This window comes from Hoplias malabaricus, chromosome X1 (assembly GCF_029633855.1).
Source record: "Hoplias malabaricus isolate fHopMal1 chromosome X1, fHopMal1.hap1, whole genome shotgun sequence".
NCBI lineage: Eukaryota > Metazoa > Chordata > Actinopteri > Characiformes > Erythrinidae > Hoplias > Hoplias malabaricus.
The window spans coordinates 23,443,116-23,456,188 of record NC_089818.1 but is presented as its reverse complement, the minus strand read 5'-3'; the positions used below and the strand labels follow the sequence as shown (position 1 = coordinate 23,456,188).

The 13,073-nt window shown below is 44.1% G+C and overlaps 1 protein-coding gene across 1 annotated transcript; it reads left to right on the top strand.

Annotated features, from left to right (window-relative positions):
• Positions 1-1,127: 1,127 nt before the first annotated feature.
• On the top strand, positions 1,128-10,595 carry LOC136675488 (fibronectin type III domain-containing protein 7-like). The gene is made up of 13 exons (XM_066652037.1): positions 1,128-1,368; positions 1,610-1,867; positions 2,238-2,498; positions 2,873-3,130; positions 4,512-4,772; positions 6,337-6,600; positions 7,262-7,525; positions 7,689-7,952; positions 8,541-8,807; positions 9,106-9,369; positions 9,666-9,926; positions 10,056-10,316; positions 10,495-10,595. The coding sequence occupies exons 1-13, from the start codon at positions 1,128-1,130 to the stop codon at positions 10,593-10,595; spliced, it is 3,225 nt and encodes a 1,074-aa protein (XP_066508134.1).
• Positions 10,596-13,073: the final 2,478 nt, after the last annotated feature.

The following is a 13,073-nucleotide window of genomic DNA, read 5'->3' as shown; positions in this document are numbered from 1 at the left end:
CTTTACCTACATGGACTGGTATTTCTCCAGATTTCATGAATCATTTCACAATATGGTGGCGCCTTATTTCATATCAAATAAGGTGGAATAACAGGTAGTGTCTCTGTCACAGCTCCAGAGTCCTGGGGTTGGGGGTTCGAGTCCTACTCTGGGTGACTGTTAGTGTGTTCTCCTCGTGTCCGCGTGGGTTTCCTCCCACGGTCCAAAAACACACGTTGGTAGGTGGATTGGCTCTGGACCAACTGCGACCCTGAACTGGATAAGGGCTTACAGACAATGAATGAATTAATGAATATTTGACAAAGCTTGGCCTAAACCTGATGGACAACGACCTATGTTTGCTTGCATAGACTGAAACTTCAGTTGATGCTCCTTTTATACCTGGGTATTCACCTGCTTATAATGTAGTGCTTCAAAACAATGTGAGATGACATCAGTCTTATCTTGCCTGTCCCAGTGTGTGTTGTAAGCATCAAATTAATTTGTTAATTTGTTCACAATACATAGTCAAGTTTGTGAGTGACATCACTGGAAATATTTTCTTTCTACTTTTGTCAGGTAAGTAAAAATGTACAACTATATGTAACTTTATTGAAAATTGGGTACCACTAACTCTATTTGAGGCGGCACGGTGGCGCAGCAGGTAGTGTCGCAGTCACACAGCTCCAGGGTGTGGGTTCGATTCCTGCTCTGGGTGACTGTCTGTGAGGAGTGTGGTGTGTTCTCCCTGTGTCTGTGTGGGTTTCCTCTGGGTGCTCCGGTTTCCTCCCACAGTCCAAAAACACACGTTGGTAGGTGGATTGGCGACTCAAAAGTGTCCGTAGGTCTGAATGTGTGAGTGTGTGTGTTGCCCTGTGAAGGACTGGCGCCCCCTCCAGGGTGTATTCCCACCTTGAGCTCAATGATTCCAGGTAGGCCCTGGACCCACCGCGACCCTGAACTGGATAAGCGGTTACAGATAATGAATGAATGAATAACCCTATTTGCCTGTTTTACTGAAGAATGTTTAGGTGGATTTTCTAAAAGGTTCAGTGAATACTTCTACAATGTACTGGTGAATGGTAATGTTGTATGTAACTAACATCAATGAATATTTGTTATTTCCCCCAGTACCTTGCCCTCCTTCTATGGTGAACACCAACTATGATGTCATATCCAACACTGCTCTTGTCGGCTGGAGTGACAACGATGGGAGCGTTTCATTTGTTGCCCTGCTGCAGGGAAATGGGTCCAGTACCTCCTGCAGCACCACAGGAACAAACTGCACCTTTACCAAGCTGACATGCGGCCTGACCTACAGCATCACCGTGAAAGCAGTTTCTAATCACTGCAACAGCAGCTGGAGTCAGTCAGCTGAATTTCAGACAGGTATTCCAGCCACACATGAAGATCCAGCTTGGTTTCTGGTTAGGTTTTATTGTGTGTGGGGTAGATACATGTGATTATGTACGCTCTAATGTTACAGATTCACACTTTAATAAAACTTTAAAATGTAAAATTTTAAAATTTTAGAATGTTTTATGGGCATGAATCTCCACCTGTGAAACATTATGGAAATTGAGTAGGACTGAATGGAATAATATAAAAATCCCTGTGGTCTTTTCTGCAGTGCCCTGTGCTTCTGGGAACGTGAGCGCCTCATGGCAGTGTGCTAACAGAAGTGCAGTAGTGATGTGGGCTCCCATTTTAAACGTGAATCTTTATAGTGTGATGGCACTGGGGAGAGATGGAGATGTTAAACAGTGTAACTCCAGCACCAGCAGCTGCCAGCTCAGCCAGATGCATTGTGGGCAAACCTACAACATCACTGTGACACCGTATACAATCTACTCAGGAGTCAGCAGCGCAGCACTTAGCTTTGACACAGGTACAGCTCACACCTGTCACACAGATGAAAATACACTTTAACAAGTGAAGAAGTGTATCAATATAACACACACACACACACGTAGAAATTAATAAATGATAACAAATGACTGCCAAAATGCACAGCAATCCTGGCTCCTGTTCCCATAGGAGATGTTTGAGATCTTTATATCATGTTGTCATGCCGTATTTTCCCTGGGGACAGTGACATGGTTGATGTGGGCGGTCCTTATTGCTGTCAGAGATGCACTGAGATTTTTAATCGTTCACACTGCAAGTGTAATGTGGTTCTGTGTGTCTCTGACCATAGACAGTATGGTATATACAGTAACAAAAAAATCTCTTACTTGTGTGTCCTTGTCTCTCTGCAGGTCCTTGTGCTCCCACTAACCTCTCTGTGGCTTTGCAGTGTCAGAGCAATCTAGGCACTGCCTCCTGGCTGCCCTCTGTAGGGGCTGAGTCCTATGTCGCCACAGCAACGGCCCCAGATGGACACACACACACCTGTAGCTCCTCCTCCACCAGCTGCGTTTTCACTGACTTCCACTGTGGGGAATCCTACTCAGTGACTGTAGCGGCTGTGAAACAGGGTTGTACAAGTGACCCCAGCATCGCGGTGGTGATAAGAACAGGTGAAAGAGGGAAACACAATGTAACTTCTCTCCTATCAGCGTTTAAAGCAATTATTCTTACTTTGTAGATTTCAATAGGTTTAGAAAATATTTGTTACTGCTACAGAATGGAATTCCACAATTTAATAACTGCATCACGTGCATCAGGACTGTCCAAGTTTATCTGCCAGTGCGTGTGTAGCTGCAGGATTTGAACAAAGCAGGAGAAAACCTGATGAGTTGTTCAATCCTGAGACAAATGTAATAAACTAGGGGAAGAGGAGTGAAAGCCTGCAGCTAAACCAGCCCTTTGTAGATGATATTAGACACACTTGATGTGTTATGTTATTAATGAGAATGAGTCTTTTACTTTCCTCTGTATCTTCTTTCCACAGCTCCATGTCCCCCTGCAAATATATCAGCCGCTGTGGACTGCAACACAAACACTGGTCACATTTCCTGGAGCAGTGCTGCTGGTGCGATGCTCTACACTGCCCAGCTGATGGCAGGAAATGGGCATAGCACTTCATGTTCAACAAATGCCAGTTCCTGTGTGGTCATGTTGGACTGTGGGCAGATCTACACAGCCGTGGTGTTAGGATCTACAGATACCTGTAACAGCTCACAGTCCACCAGCCTTCAGTTCCATTCTGGTGAGAAACAGGACACTGACTTTTTTATGAGGGAAATGTTTGGGAAAGTGGGATAAGAAGAACATTAGGAACAAGAAGTCATATTTATTTGAGGTGATCCATACCTCTAATTTATTGCAAATGCCTACAGTTTACTTTAATAACTGGGCACATGGTTTCTCTGCAACTTTCAATCAGTAACATTTTGCCAAAATATAAAGGGTTTAAACTATGATTTCAAATCTTGAAGGAAGGCAGTTCTGCATGTTTTGGTTTAGACCCTGCCTCTGTCAGGCCTGATTTATTGTGATAACTATCTGATGTGCTGAATCATTGGGATTAGTTTGAACACTAAAAAATGTATACGACTTTAAAGTAAATTCTACTTTTTAAGGTGTAACACTGATTCTTAGATAACCATTTATTATATTGTGTCTAATCTAAACAGTTTATAGAACTTTGTGTGAGCCGCTGATCACAGGTACCTCACAGACACACGAAGTGGGTCCATACACCAGATATCAATCCCAGTTCAGACAAACTCTGGCTGAGAAGTGTGCTCAGTTGATGGATAAATAGTGGTCAGAAAGAAACTGGTGTAATTAATCCTAAAAAGAGGCAAGGGGCATGGTGTATTAGATAAAACAAATTATACATATGTCAAATTAAAGTTATTAAACTGAATATACATTGAACTATTACTAGATCAGGAGCACCTACCTTTTATCTCCATTCATTTTCCATATTTTTTAGCACCACTGACCATATAGGAGCACTTTCACAGATTGTAGTCCACCTGTTTCTCTGCATACTTTCTTATCCTTCAGAAACAGCAGTGCTGCTGGAGTTTTTAAACCCTGTGTCCACTCTCTGTCCACTCTGTGAGACACTCCTCCCTCGTTGGTCCACCTTGTAGATGTAGAGTCAGAGACAGTAGCTCATCTGTCGCTGCACAGTGTGTGTTGCTCGTCCTCTAGTCCTTCATCAGTGACACAGGACGCTGTCGGCTGGATGTTTTCGGTCGGTGGACTGTTCTCAGTCCAGACACTGAGGGAGTTTAAAAACTCCAGCAGCACTGCTGTGTCTGATCCACTCTACACCAGCACAACACACACTAACACACCACCACCACGTCAGTGTCACACCTGCTCTGTGGGGGTCCTGAGAGCTGAGGAACAGGGTGAGAAAGTATGCAGAGCTACAGATTACAGTCTGTAATTGTGGAAATACAAAAGTGTACTCAAAGTTCATAAAATCAAGCTCTTTTCACACCTACACCTCAGACAATACAGAGGTCATTTTGCCAAAAATGTTTTTTAAAAATAAATTACAAGACATTTTCTCTCCTTATGTTTCTTTTTCTTCTCATCTCTCTTTTTTCCCCTCAATTCTACCCCTTTAGCTCCTTGCTCCCCCACTCATACCTTAGCCAGTTTAAACTGTACCTCCAACTCTGCCACCATTTCCTGGAATGCATCGCTTGGTGGGACCTCATATTTGGTGAATGCTGTGGGCAGCTCTGGATACAACACGTCCTGCAGCAGCACAAATCCACAGTGCTCTATCGCTAGCCTTCAGTGTGGTCAGGATTACAGCATCAGTGTCACAGCTCAGAGCAACAACTGCTCCAGTCCTGCCAGCCAAACCATCACCTTCAGCGCAGGTACCAGTCTCAGACTATGGGACATACAGCCTAATTGTCTCTTACTTTAAAAAGTAGTGTCACTCATGGAACTTCATGGAACTTGTGGTCAGTAAACTTCAGCATCCAGTCCTATAATGGTAGCTAGTGATTGACGAAGTAGGATAATAATATAATAAATTATAATTCAATCCAGTCTGTGTGGCATGGTGCAGATAGTGTCTCTGCCACAGCTTCAGGGACCTGGAGGTTGTGGGTTCGCGTCCCGCTCCGGGTGACTGTCTGTGAGGAGTGTGATGTGTTCTCTCTGTGTCTGCGTGGGTTTCCTCCGGGTGACTGTCTGTGAGGAGTGTGGTGTGTTCTCTCTGTCTGCGTGGGTTTCCTACGGGTGACTGTCTGTGAGGAGTGTGGTGTGTTCTCCCTGTGTCTGTGTGGGTTTCCTCCAGGTGACTGTCTGAGGAGTGTGGTGTGTTCTCTGTGTCTGCGTGGGTTTCCTCCGGGTGACTGTCTGTGAGGAGTGTGGTGTGTTCTCCCTGTGTCTGCGTGGGTTTCCTCCGGGTGACTGTCTGTGAGGAGTGTGGTGTGTTCTCCCTGTGTCTGCGTGGGTTTCCTCCAGGTGACTGTGAGTAGTGTGGTGTGTTCTCTCTGTCTGTGTGGGTTTCCTCCGGGTGACTGTCTGTGAGGAGTGTGGTGTGTTCTCTCTGTGTCTGCGTGGGTTTCCTCCGGGTGACTGTCTGTGAGGAGTGTGGTGTTTTCTCTCTGTGTCTGCGTGGGTTTCCTCTGGGTGACTGTCTGTGAGGAGTGTGGTGTGTTCTCCCTGTGTCTGCGTGGGTTTCCTCTGGGTGACTGTCTGTGAGGAGTGTGGTGTGTTCTCCCTGTGTCTGCGTGGGTTTCCTCCGGGTGACTGTCTGTGAGGAGTGTGTTGTGTTCCCCCTGTGTCTGCGTGGGTTTCCTCCGGGTGACTGTCTGTGAGGAGTGTGGTGTGTTCTCCCTGTGTCTGCGTGGGTTTCCTCCGGGTGACTGTCTGTGAGGAGTGTGGTGTGTTCCCCCTGTGTCTGCGTGGGTTTCCTCTGGGTGGCTGTCTGTGAGGAGTGTGGTGTGCTCCTGTTGAGGGTGTGTTACTGCCTTGCGCCCAGTGATTCCAGGTAGGCCCTGGACCCACCGCCGCCCTCAACTGGATAAGGGTTACAGACAATGAATGAATGAATGACTATGTACCCTTGAGGGTACCACCACAGTGAGAGTTTTTCTGACAGTGTGAGGACTTTAAAAAGTGCAGACAGGGCCTTAGTTTAAGTTGTTAGAAATATTTCTGATTTAAATATTACTGGCATTACAAAACATTATTGTGCAAATGTTCTTCCAGGAGACTGACATTACATAAGCCCTAGTTTATTACTGGAAGCTGGAAAATGTTCATATCACAATAGGACTGAAAAGTGACATTGTTTGGGATCACCATTTAATTGTAGCCAAAAAGGTCCTCATATTTTCCTCATATTTTTAGGAAGTAAACTGAAATTTAGTTTCTGAGTTACGTATAAATTAATATATTAACAGACTATTGTGTATTACAAAATTCTAGCACCTTGCCCCAACACCAACCTCCAAGCCTCACTGGTCTGCAGCTCCAGTGTTGCATTTGTCTCCTGGACACTCGGCAGTGGGACACAACTTTCAAATGTAATGCTTCAGTCCATCCAGAACCAACAGCAGTTCAGTTGCATTTCTAATGGGTCTTCCTGTAGCACCAGCACCCTGCCATGTGGTCAACTCTACAAAGTCACTGTGACAGGAAACAACCAGAACTGCTCCACCCCCTCTGGTGTTGTAGCCGTCATAGAGACAGGTATTTATACAGTTATTATAGTATATAATTATAGTTAATTAACACTTAACAATACAGCATAGTTCATAGAACAGCAAAGCTAAGTAATCTATCATTGCTCTTTACATTATAGATATTATTTTTCAGCAAATATATGTTAACTTTTGATCTCATCCGCAGCACGGATATTGTTTTCAGATTTATAAACAAGAACAGAATAATAGAGAGGTTTTGTGTTTGTAAAATAATTACATTAGTAGCAGATACAAAAAATAAAATCCATGTGGGTTTCCTCCGGGTGCTCCGATTTCCTCTCACAGTCCAAAAACACACGTTGGTAGGTGGATTGGAGACTCAAAAGTGTCCGTAGGTGTGAGTGTGTGAGTGAATGTGTGAGTGTGTATCGCCCTGGGAAAGACTGGTGCCCCCTACAGGGTGTGATCCTGCCTTGCGCTCAATGATACCGGGTAGAACCCACCGCGACCCTGAAATGGATAAGGGTTACAAACAATGAATGAATGAATGAATAAATAAATAAACAACCAGGAAAACTAAGAAGGGACAGATCATAGAAATGCTTTAGAATCGTTTGTTACCAAAATACCCATAATCAATATCAAATGGCAATGTCAAATTCAGGAATCTAAATAAGTATCCTCTTTTCTACACCACCACTTCTCAGCACCCTGTGCTCCCACTGGAATAACAGTGACAGAGACATGTGACTCAAATATGACCACAGTGTCCTGGTCTGCCTCTACTGGAAACGTGGCGTATTATGTTGCATCAGCTGATGCTGGCAGTGGACTGACACTGACCTGCAACTCAAGCAGCACGTCTTGTGACATCACTGGCCTGACATGTGGTCAGGTATACAACGTGTCCGTCTCGGCCTATGGAAATGGATGTGTGGGTGGAAGAAGCTTACCATACAGTCTCAAAACAGGTGACTGGTCTAATAGTGTGTGTTTTATTTATAGAAGAATTAATACAGCATGTATGTGACATACTCTCCCTTAACTCTGAATAATGTTTGTGGGCAACTGGACTAAGCAGAACTGGAAGTTAATGAATGGCTTATTTTTAATTGCTGTTTTCATTGTCTTCAGCACCCTGCGCTCCTCAGGCTGTGAAGTTCCAGCTAGTGACCTGTCCATCAAGCAACCTGAGCGTGTCCTGGCAACCCAGCAGTGGAGCACTAAGCTACCGCGCCGAAGCTGTAACATTCCCTGGGCATCTTCTTAGTTGTCGCTCCACCGATACGTCTTGTGTCATCCCCGGCCTTAGCTGTGGGCTGATCTATGAAGTCAGCGTGGTTGCCATGGGTGACACTTGCAATAGTTCCTACAGCATCAGCTCGCAAGTCAGAACAGGTACTAATAAAAACCACCTGAAGTATTAACTGAACCCTCTTCTAAACGCTATGCACTTGTTTTTGAGAGTCCACAGATGAATGCAGGCTTCCACAGACCTTGCTTGTGAAATTACTCTGAATTACTCTTTCCGTCAGTTCTCTTTCACACAGTTTGCTCTGTACCTATCCTATGGTAGGTAACATGGCTTAATTTTGTTCACCCAGCATCACAGTGCAGTTTATGTCGTATTATAATTAGTTACGTAACCTGGGCTACAAAGTAATTTAATTCTAGTATATGCATGAAAATCTAAAGTCAGATAAAAGTTGTCCCATGACCTCACAGTGGCTATTGCAACTCGTTTGCCAAGTGATGTTTATTGGAATAAGGGTTTGTAATTGGTTATGTAAAGCATGTCAGTATTATCTAGGTGTTTTGTAGGTGTTTTATGAACACTTTCACTTTTACAAACCTCATTCAGTTAATTGAGGAAAAATAGTGTAAATCGTTGCTGCAGAGATTTCATCAAATCTTTTCCTACTATATTTCTTAAACAGTTTTAATCTCTCGTTTTTCTCACTTCTCTGCCTTCACATCTCTCTTTAGACCCCTGCTCCCCAAGCAAAGTCAATACCGTGGTTAATTGCTCCACCAACACTGCCACCTTGTCATGGACCCCTCCGGGTTTCATAGGAGCAATTTACAGAGCTACTGCAGTCAACATCATGACATCGTCCTCTATAGTGGGATGCAACAGCACCAACTCTAGCTGTACTCTCACAGGTCTAGCGTGTGGAGCTATGTACAATGTCACTGTCACAGCAACTGAAAACAACTGCTCTGTACCTTCCGCCATGTCCTCCTTTTTTACAGGTCAGAATGCCAATTATATGTATATTCTATTCTAATATATTATATTATTTAACACATTGTGTAACATCCCTTAACACATCCAGCCTGTTTCTTTATTATTTTATTTTTTGATATATTATTGATTTTCTTTACTTAAATATAACTAAACTGGTTTGTTTATGTATTATGTAAATATGGTTTGTGCAGCTTTATTGGAGCTGCACCTGTTTGTTAAATAAACATAAATATTTGCTGTATACCTCTGTATTATTAAATAGAGTGATTTAGAAAGTATAGACAGAAATCTTTTTTGTTTCAGCTCCTTGTGTGCCCATTCTAAGTGGTGTAAGTCTGGACTGTAGCTCTGGATCAGCTCTGGCGGTTTGGTCAGGGTCAGGTGGAGCAGACCAGTACTATGTGTCTGCAGTGGACAGTCAGGGTGGAGTACTAAGCTGCAACAACACACAAACGCTCTCATGTACAGTGTGGGGACTCCACTGTGGTCGAACGTACACTTTCAGTGTGACAGCAGCACAAGGGCAGTGCACCAGCTCAGCCAGCAACACCCTGCAGACAAAGACAGGTCAGTATACAAGCTACAGCTTTATACTCTTCCAGTATTTGAGCACACCATTTTTTCTATTCATTTTCTCTCATTTTTTGTCTATTCCCCTGCACTAGATTGGTCTCATCTAATCAAAATGATGGCTCTAAGCTCTCTGAGCCATGTGATTCAGCCAATAGTCATTCCTCTTAATTCAGCTAAAGCAACGTCTTTAGATAATACAACATACTTAGAGGAGAGCACTAACTGCCCGGCTCAGATATAACCGCTGACATGTATGTGTTTACATGCTGATTTCCTGTCTTTATCCTCAGCCTCCTGCCCTGCACAGGCAATCCAGACCACAATAGACTGCCATAACAGCACCGCCAGTGTCTCCTGGGCTCCTGGTGTCGGCGCTGTTTCACATTCAGTCTTGCTGCAGAGTTCAGACGGACACACATACATCTGCAACAGCACCACCTCCAGCTGCAGTGTCACTAACCTGCCCTGTGGACAGACATATTCTGTTACAGTGGCTGCACTGGGTCAGAACTGCAGCAGTGTTTACAGCACAGGATCCCCAGTCAGCACAGGTATGACATAGATCAGAAGGCACAAGCCACTGATGTTTAATTAATAACTGGAAACGTGGATTGTGCTGTTCTCACATTTTTGGTTCTAATTAATAATTTATGAATAATTGTGTTTTGTGTGCCGTCCAGCTCCTTGTGCACCTCAAAACGTCTCAGCCACTGTGAACTGCAGCAGCAACAGCGCAACAGTTCTCTGGCAAAGCAGCCAAGGGGCGACATATTACTTTGTAACGGCCACCAGCAGCAACGGGCAAACAACAAACTGTACCTCCACCAGCACGTCTTGTTCCCTCCCACCTCTGGTCTGTGGACAGAACTACACAATCACAGTGATGGCAAAGGACAGCAACTGCACTAGTGCCTCCAGCACACCTGTCCATCTTCAGACAGGTAAGAGAGGACATGGATCACATGGAGAATTGGGATCAGAGTCACTGTAAACAATGAATTAATGCAGTGGGTCATATTCTCAAGAGAAAAGGGGAAAACCATTGCTTGTTCCTTAATACTTCACTGTCATCTCTTTCTCTTTTACAGCTCCTTGTGTGCCCACTCTAAATGGTATAAGTTTGGAATCAAGCTTTGGATCAGCTCTGGTGGTTTGGTCAGGGTCAGGTGGAGCAGACCAGTACTATGTCTCTGCAGTGGACAGTCAGGGTGGAGTGCTAAGCTGCAACAGTACACAAACGCTCTCATGTACAGTGTGGGGACTCCACTGTGGTCGAACATACACCTTCAGTGTGACAGCAGCACAAGGGCAGTGCACCAGGTCCGCCAGCAACACCCTGCAGTCTCAGACTGGTCAGTACAACAGAAACAGATTTAAACTCATCAGTATTTAGGCATATTTGATTTTTCATCCATTATTTCTCTCTAGTTTTTGCCATTTCAACCAACTCTGTAGGTTTGCCCCAATCAGCAATAAAACCAAGCTCACAGGATACAGACTAGGGCACGATCTCTCTGTGACATGAACTATGCCACCATTCTTTTTCTAAATACAGCTAACAATGTCTTTGGACAGCACAAGAGGTTTATAGAAGAGCACTAACTGCCCAGCTCGGATATGTTAGCTCAAAATATGCATGTACTGTACATGCTAATTTCCACTGTCTTTATCCTCAGCCTCCTGCCCTGCACAGGCAATCCAGACCACAATAGACTGCCATAACAGCACAGCCAGTGTCTCCTGGGCTCCTGGTGATGGCGCTTTTTTACATTCAGCCTTGCTGCAGAGTTCAGACGGACACACATACATCTGCAACAGCACCACCTCCAGCTGCAGTGTCACTAACCTGCCCTGTGGACAGATATATTCTGTTACAGTGGCTGTTACGGGTCAAAACTACAGCGGTGCTAACAGCACAGGATCCCCAGTCAGGACAGGTATGACATAGATCTGGAAGCAGGACACTGATCACAGCTCCACTCCAGGAGACACTGCCTTTTGCTACTTCACTGGTTTACTGAAAAACTGGAAGTTTGGTGTGTGTTGAATAATAGGTCTTTTGTTTAATCTGAAAGATTTGGTTCTGACTCACAGTGTGCCTTCAGGGATCTTTGAATTGATTTTGTTGTAGGTAAATGTATGTGAATAATTGTGTTTTGTGTGCCGTCCAGCTCCTTGTGCACCTCAAAATGTCTCAGCCAGTGTGAACTGCAGCAGCAACAGTGCAACAGTTCTCTGGCAAAGCAGCCAAGGGGCGACATATTACTTTGTAACGGCCACCAGCAGCAACGGGCAAACAACAAACTGTACCTCCACCAGCACGTCTTGTTCCCTCCCACCTCTGGTCTGTGGACAGAACTACACAATCACAGTGATGGCAAAGGACAGCAACTGCACTAGTGCCTCCAGCACACCTGTCCATCTGCAGACAGGTAAGAGAGGACATGGATCACATGGAGAACTGGGATCAGAGTCACTGTAAACAATGAGTTAATGCAGTGGGTCTTATTCTCAAGAGTAAAGGGGAAAACCATTGCATGTTCCTTAATACTTCACTGTCATCTCTCTCTCTTTTACAGCTCCTTGTGTGCCCACTCTAAGTGGTGTAAGTCTGGACTGTAGCTCTGGATCAGCTCTGGTGGTTTGGTCAGGGTCAGGTGGACCAGACCAGTACTATGTCTCTGCAGTGGACAGTCAGGGTGGAGTACTAAGCTGCAACAACACACAAACACTCTCATGTACAGTGTGGGGACTCCACTGTGGTCGAACGTACACTTTCAGTGTGACAGCAGCACAAGGGCAGTGCACCAGCTCGGCCAGCAACACCCTGCAGTCTCAGACTGGTCAGTACAACAGAAGTAGTTCTGTATTCATTCAGTATTTCAGTTTCAGTTGTCAATATTTGATTATATAATGACAAGGAAGTTTATATTCACATTTCTAGCCTTAGTTCAGTTCAACTTTTACTAATGACTCATGAAAGTCTGAGAATATTGAAGTTTGCCCAATACATGGGTTCACCAGTGTATTCATTATCTCCTCGTTCTTTTCAGTATTCTTTCACTCTCTGTGTCTCTGTTCCTCTCTCTCTCTGTCTATGTATATATATATGTGTGTGTGTGTGTGTCTGTAATACAGTTGTTTTTTAAATACGCCTCAAATCTTATTAAGTTTCACAAATTTACTGATGCTAAATCACAGCTTAGGAATGACTCTATTAAAGAAACTGGGAGGATATCACATGTAGTTCCAGCTGAAAAACATTATAGAATGACTGTTTAATTCAAAGGGTGGGTTGTTAACAGTAACAGGGAGGGTTTTAAAAGTCCAAATACTTGTTAAATACATAAAAAAAATATCTTTCCTCTACTTTGCGGAAATTCATTCTTCGCTGGTGGTCTTGGAACGGATCCCCCACGAAAAATGAGGAATCACTGTAGCGGTATAAAAATAATTTCCTAAAAAAAGCCATAACACACACACACACATACACGCAACTGAGTAAATCAATTAACTGAATATTTCAGTGTACCGTTATAGGCTTAATCCACTCTGGCACCCATAGGAAGATAAAATGTATAAATCAACATTTATACTTTGATTTACTCAAGACTGATTTCCTGTCTTTATCTTCAGCCCCCTGCCCTGCACAGGCAATCCAGACCACAATAGACTGCCATAACAGCACAGCCAGTGTC

Excerpts from the sequence above, each read along its gene's own strand:
- LOC136675488 (XM_066652037.1), top strand. The coding sequence starts at position 1,128 with ATGGTGAACACCAACTATGATGTCATATCCAACACTGCTCTTGTCGGC. Across the intron at positions 6,601-7,261 it reads TGTAGCCGTCATAGAGACAG|CACCCTGTGCTCCCACTGGA; the intron begins GTATTTATACAG and ends ACCACTTCTCAG. Across the intron at positions 7,526-7,688 it reads ACCATACAGTCTCAAAACAG|CACCCTGCGCTCCTCAGGCT; the intron begins GTGACTGGTCTA and ends CATTGTCTTCAG.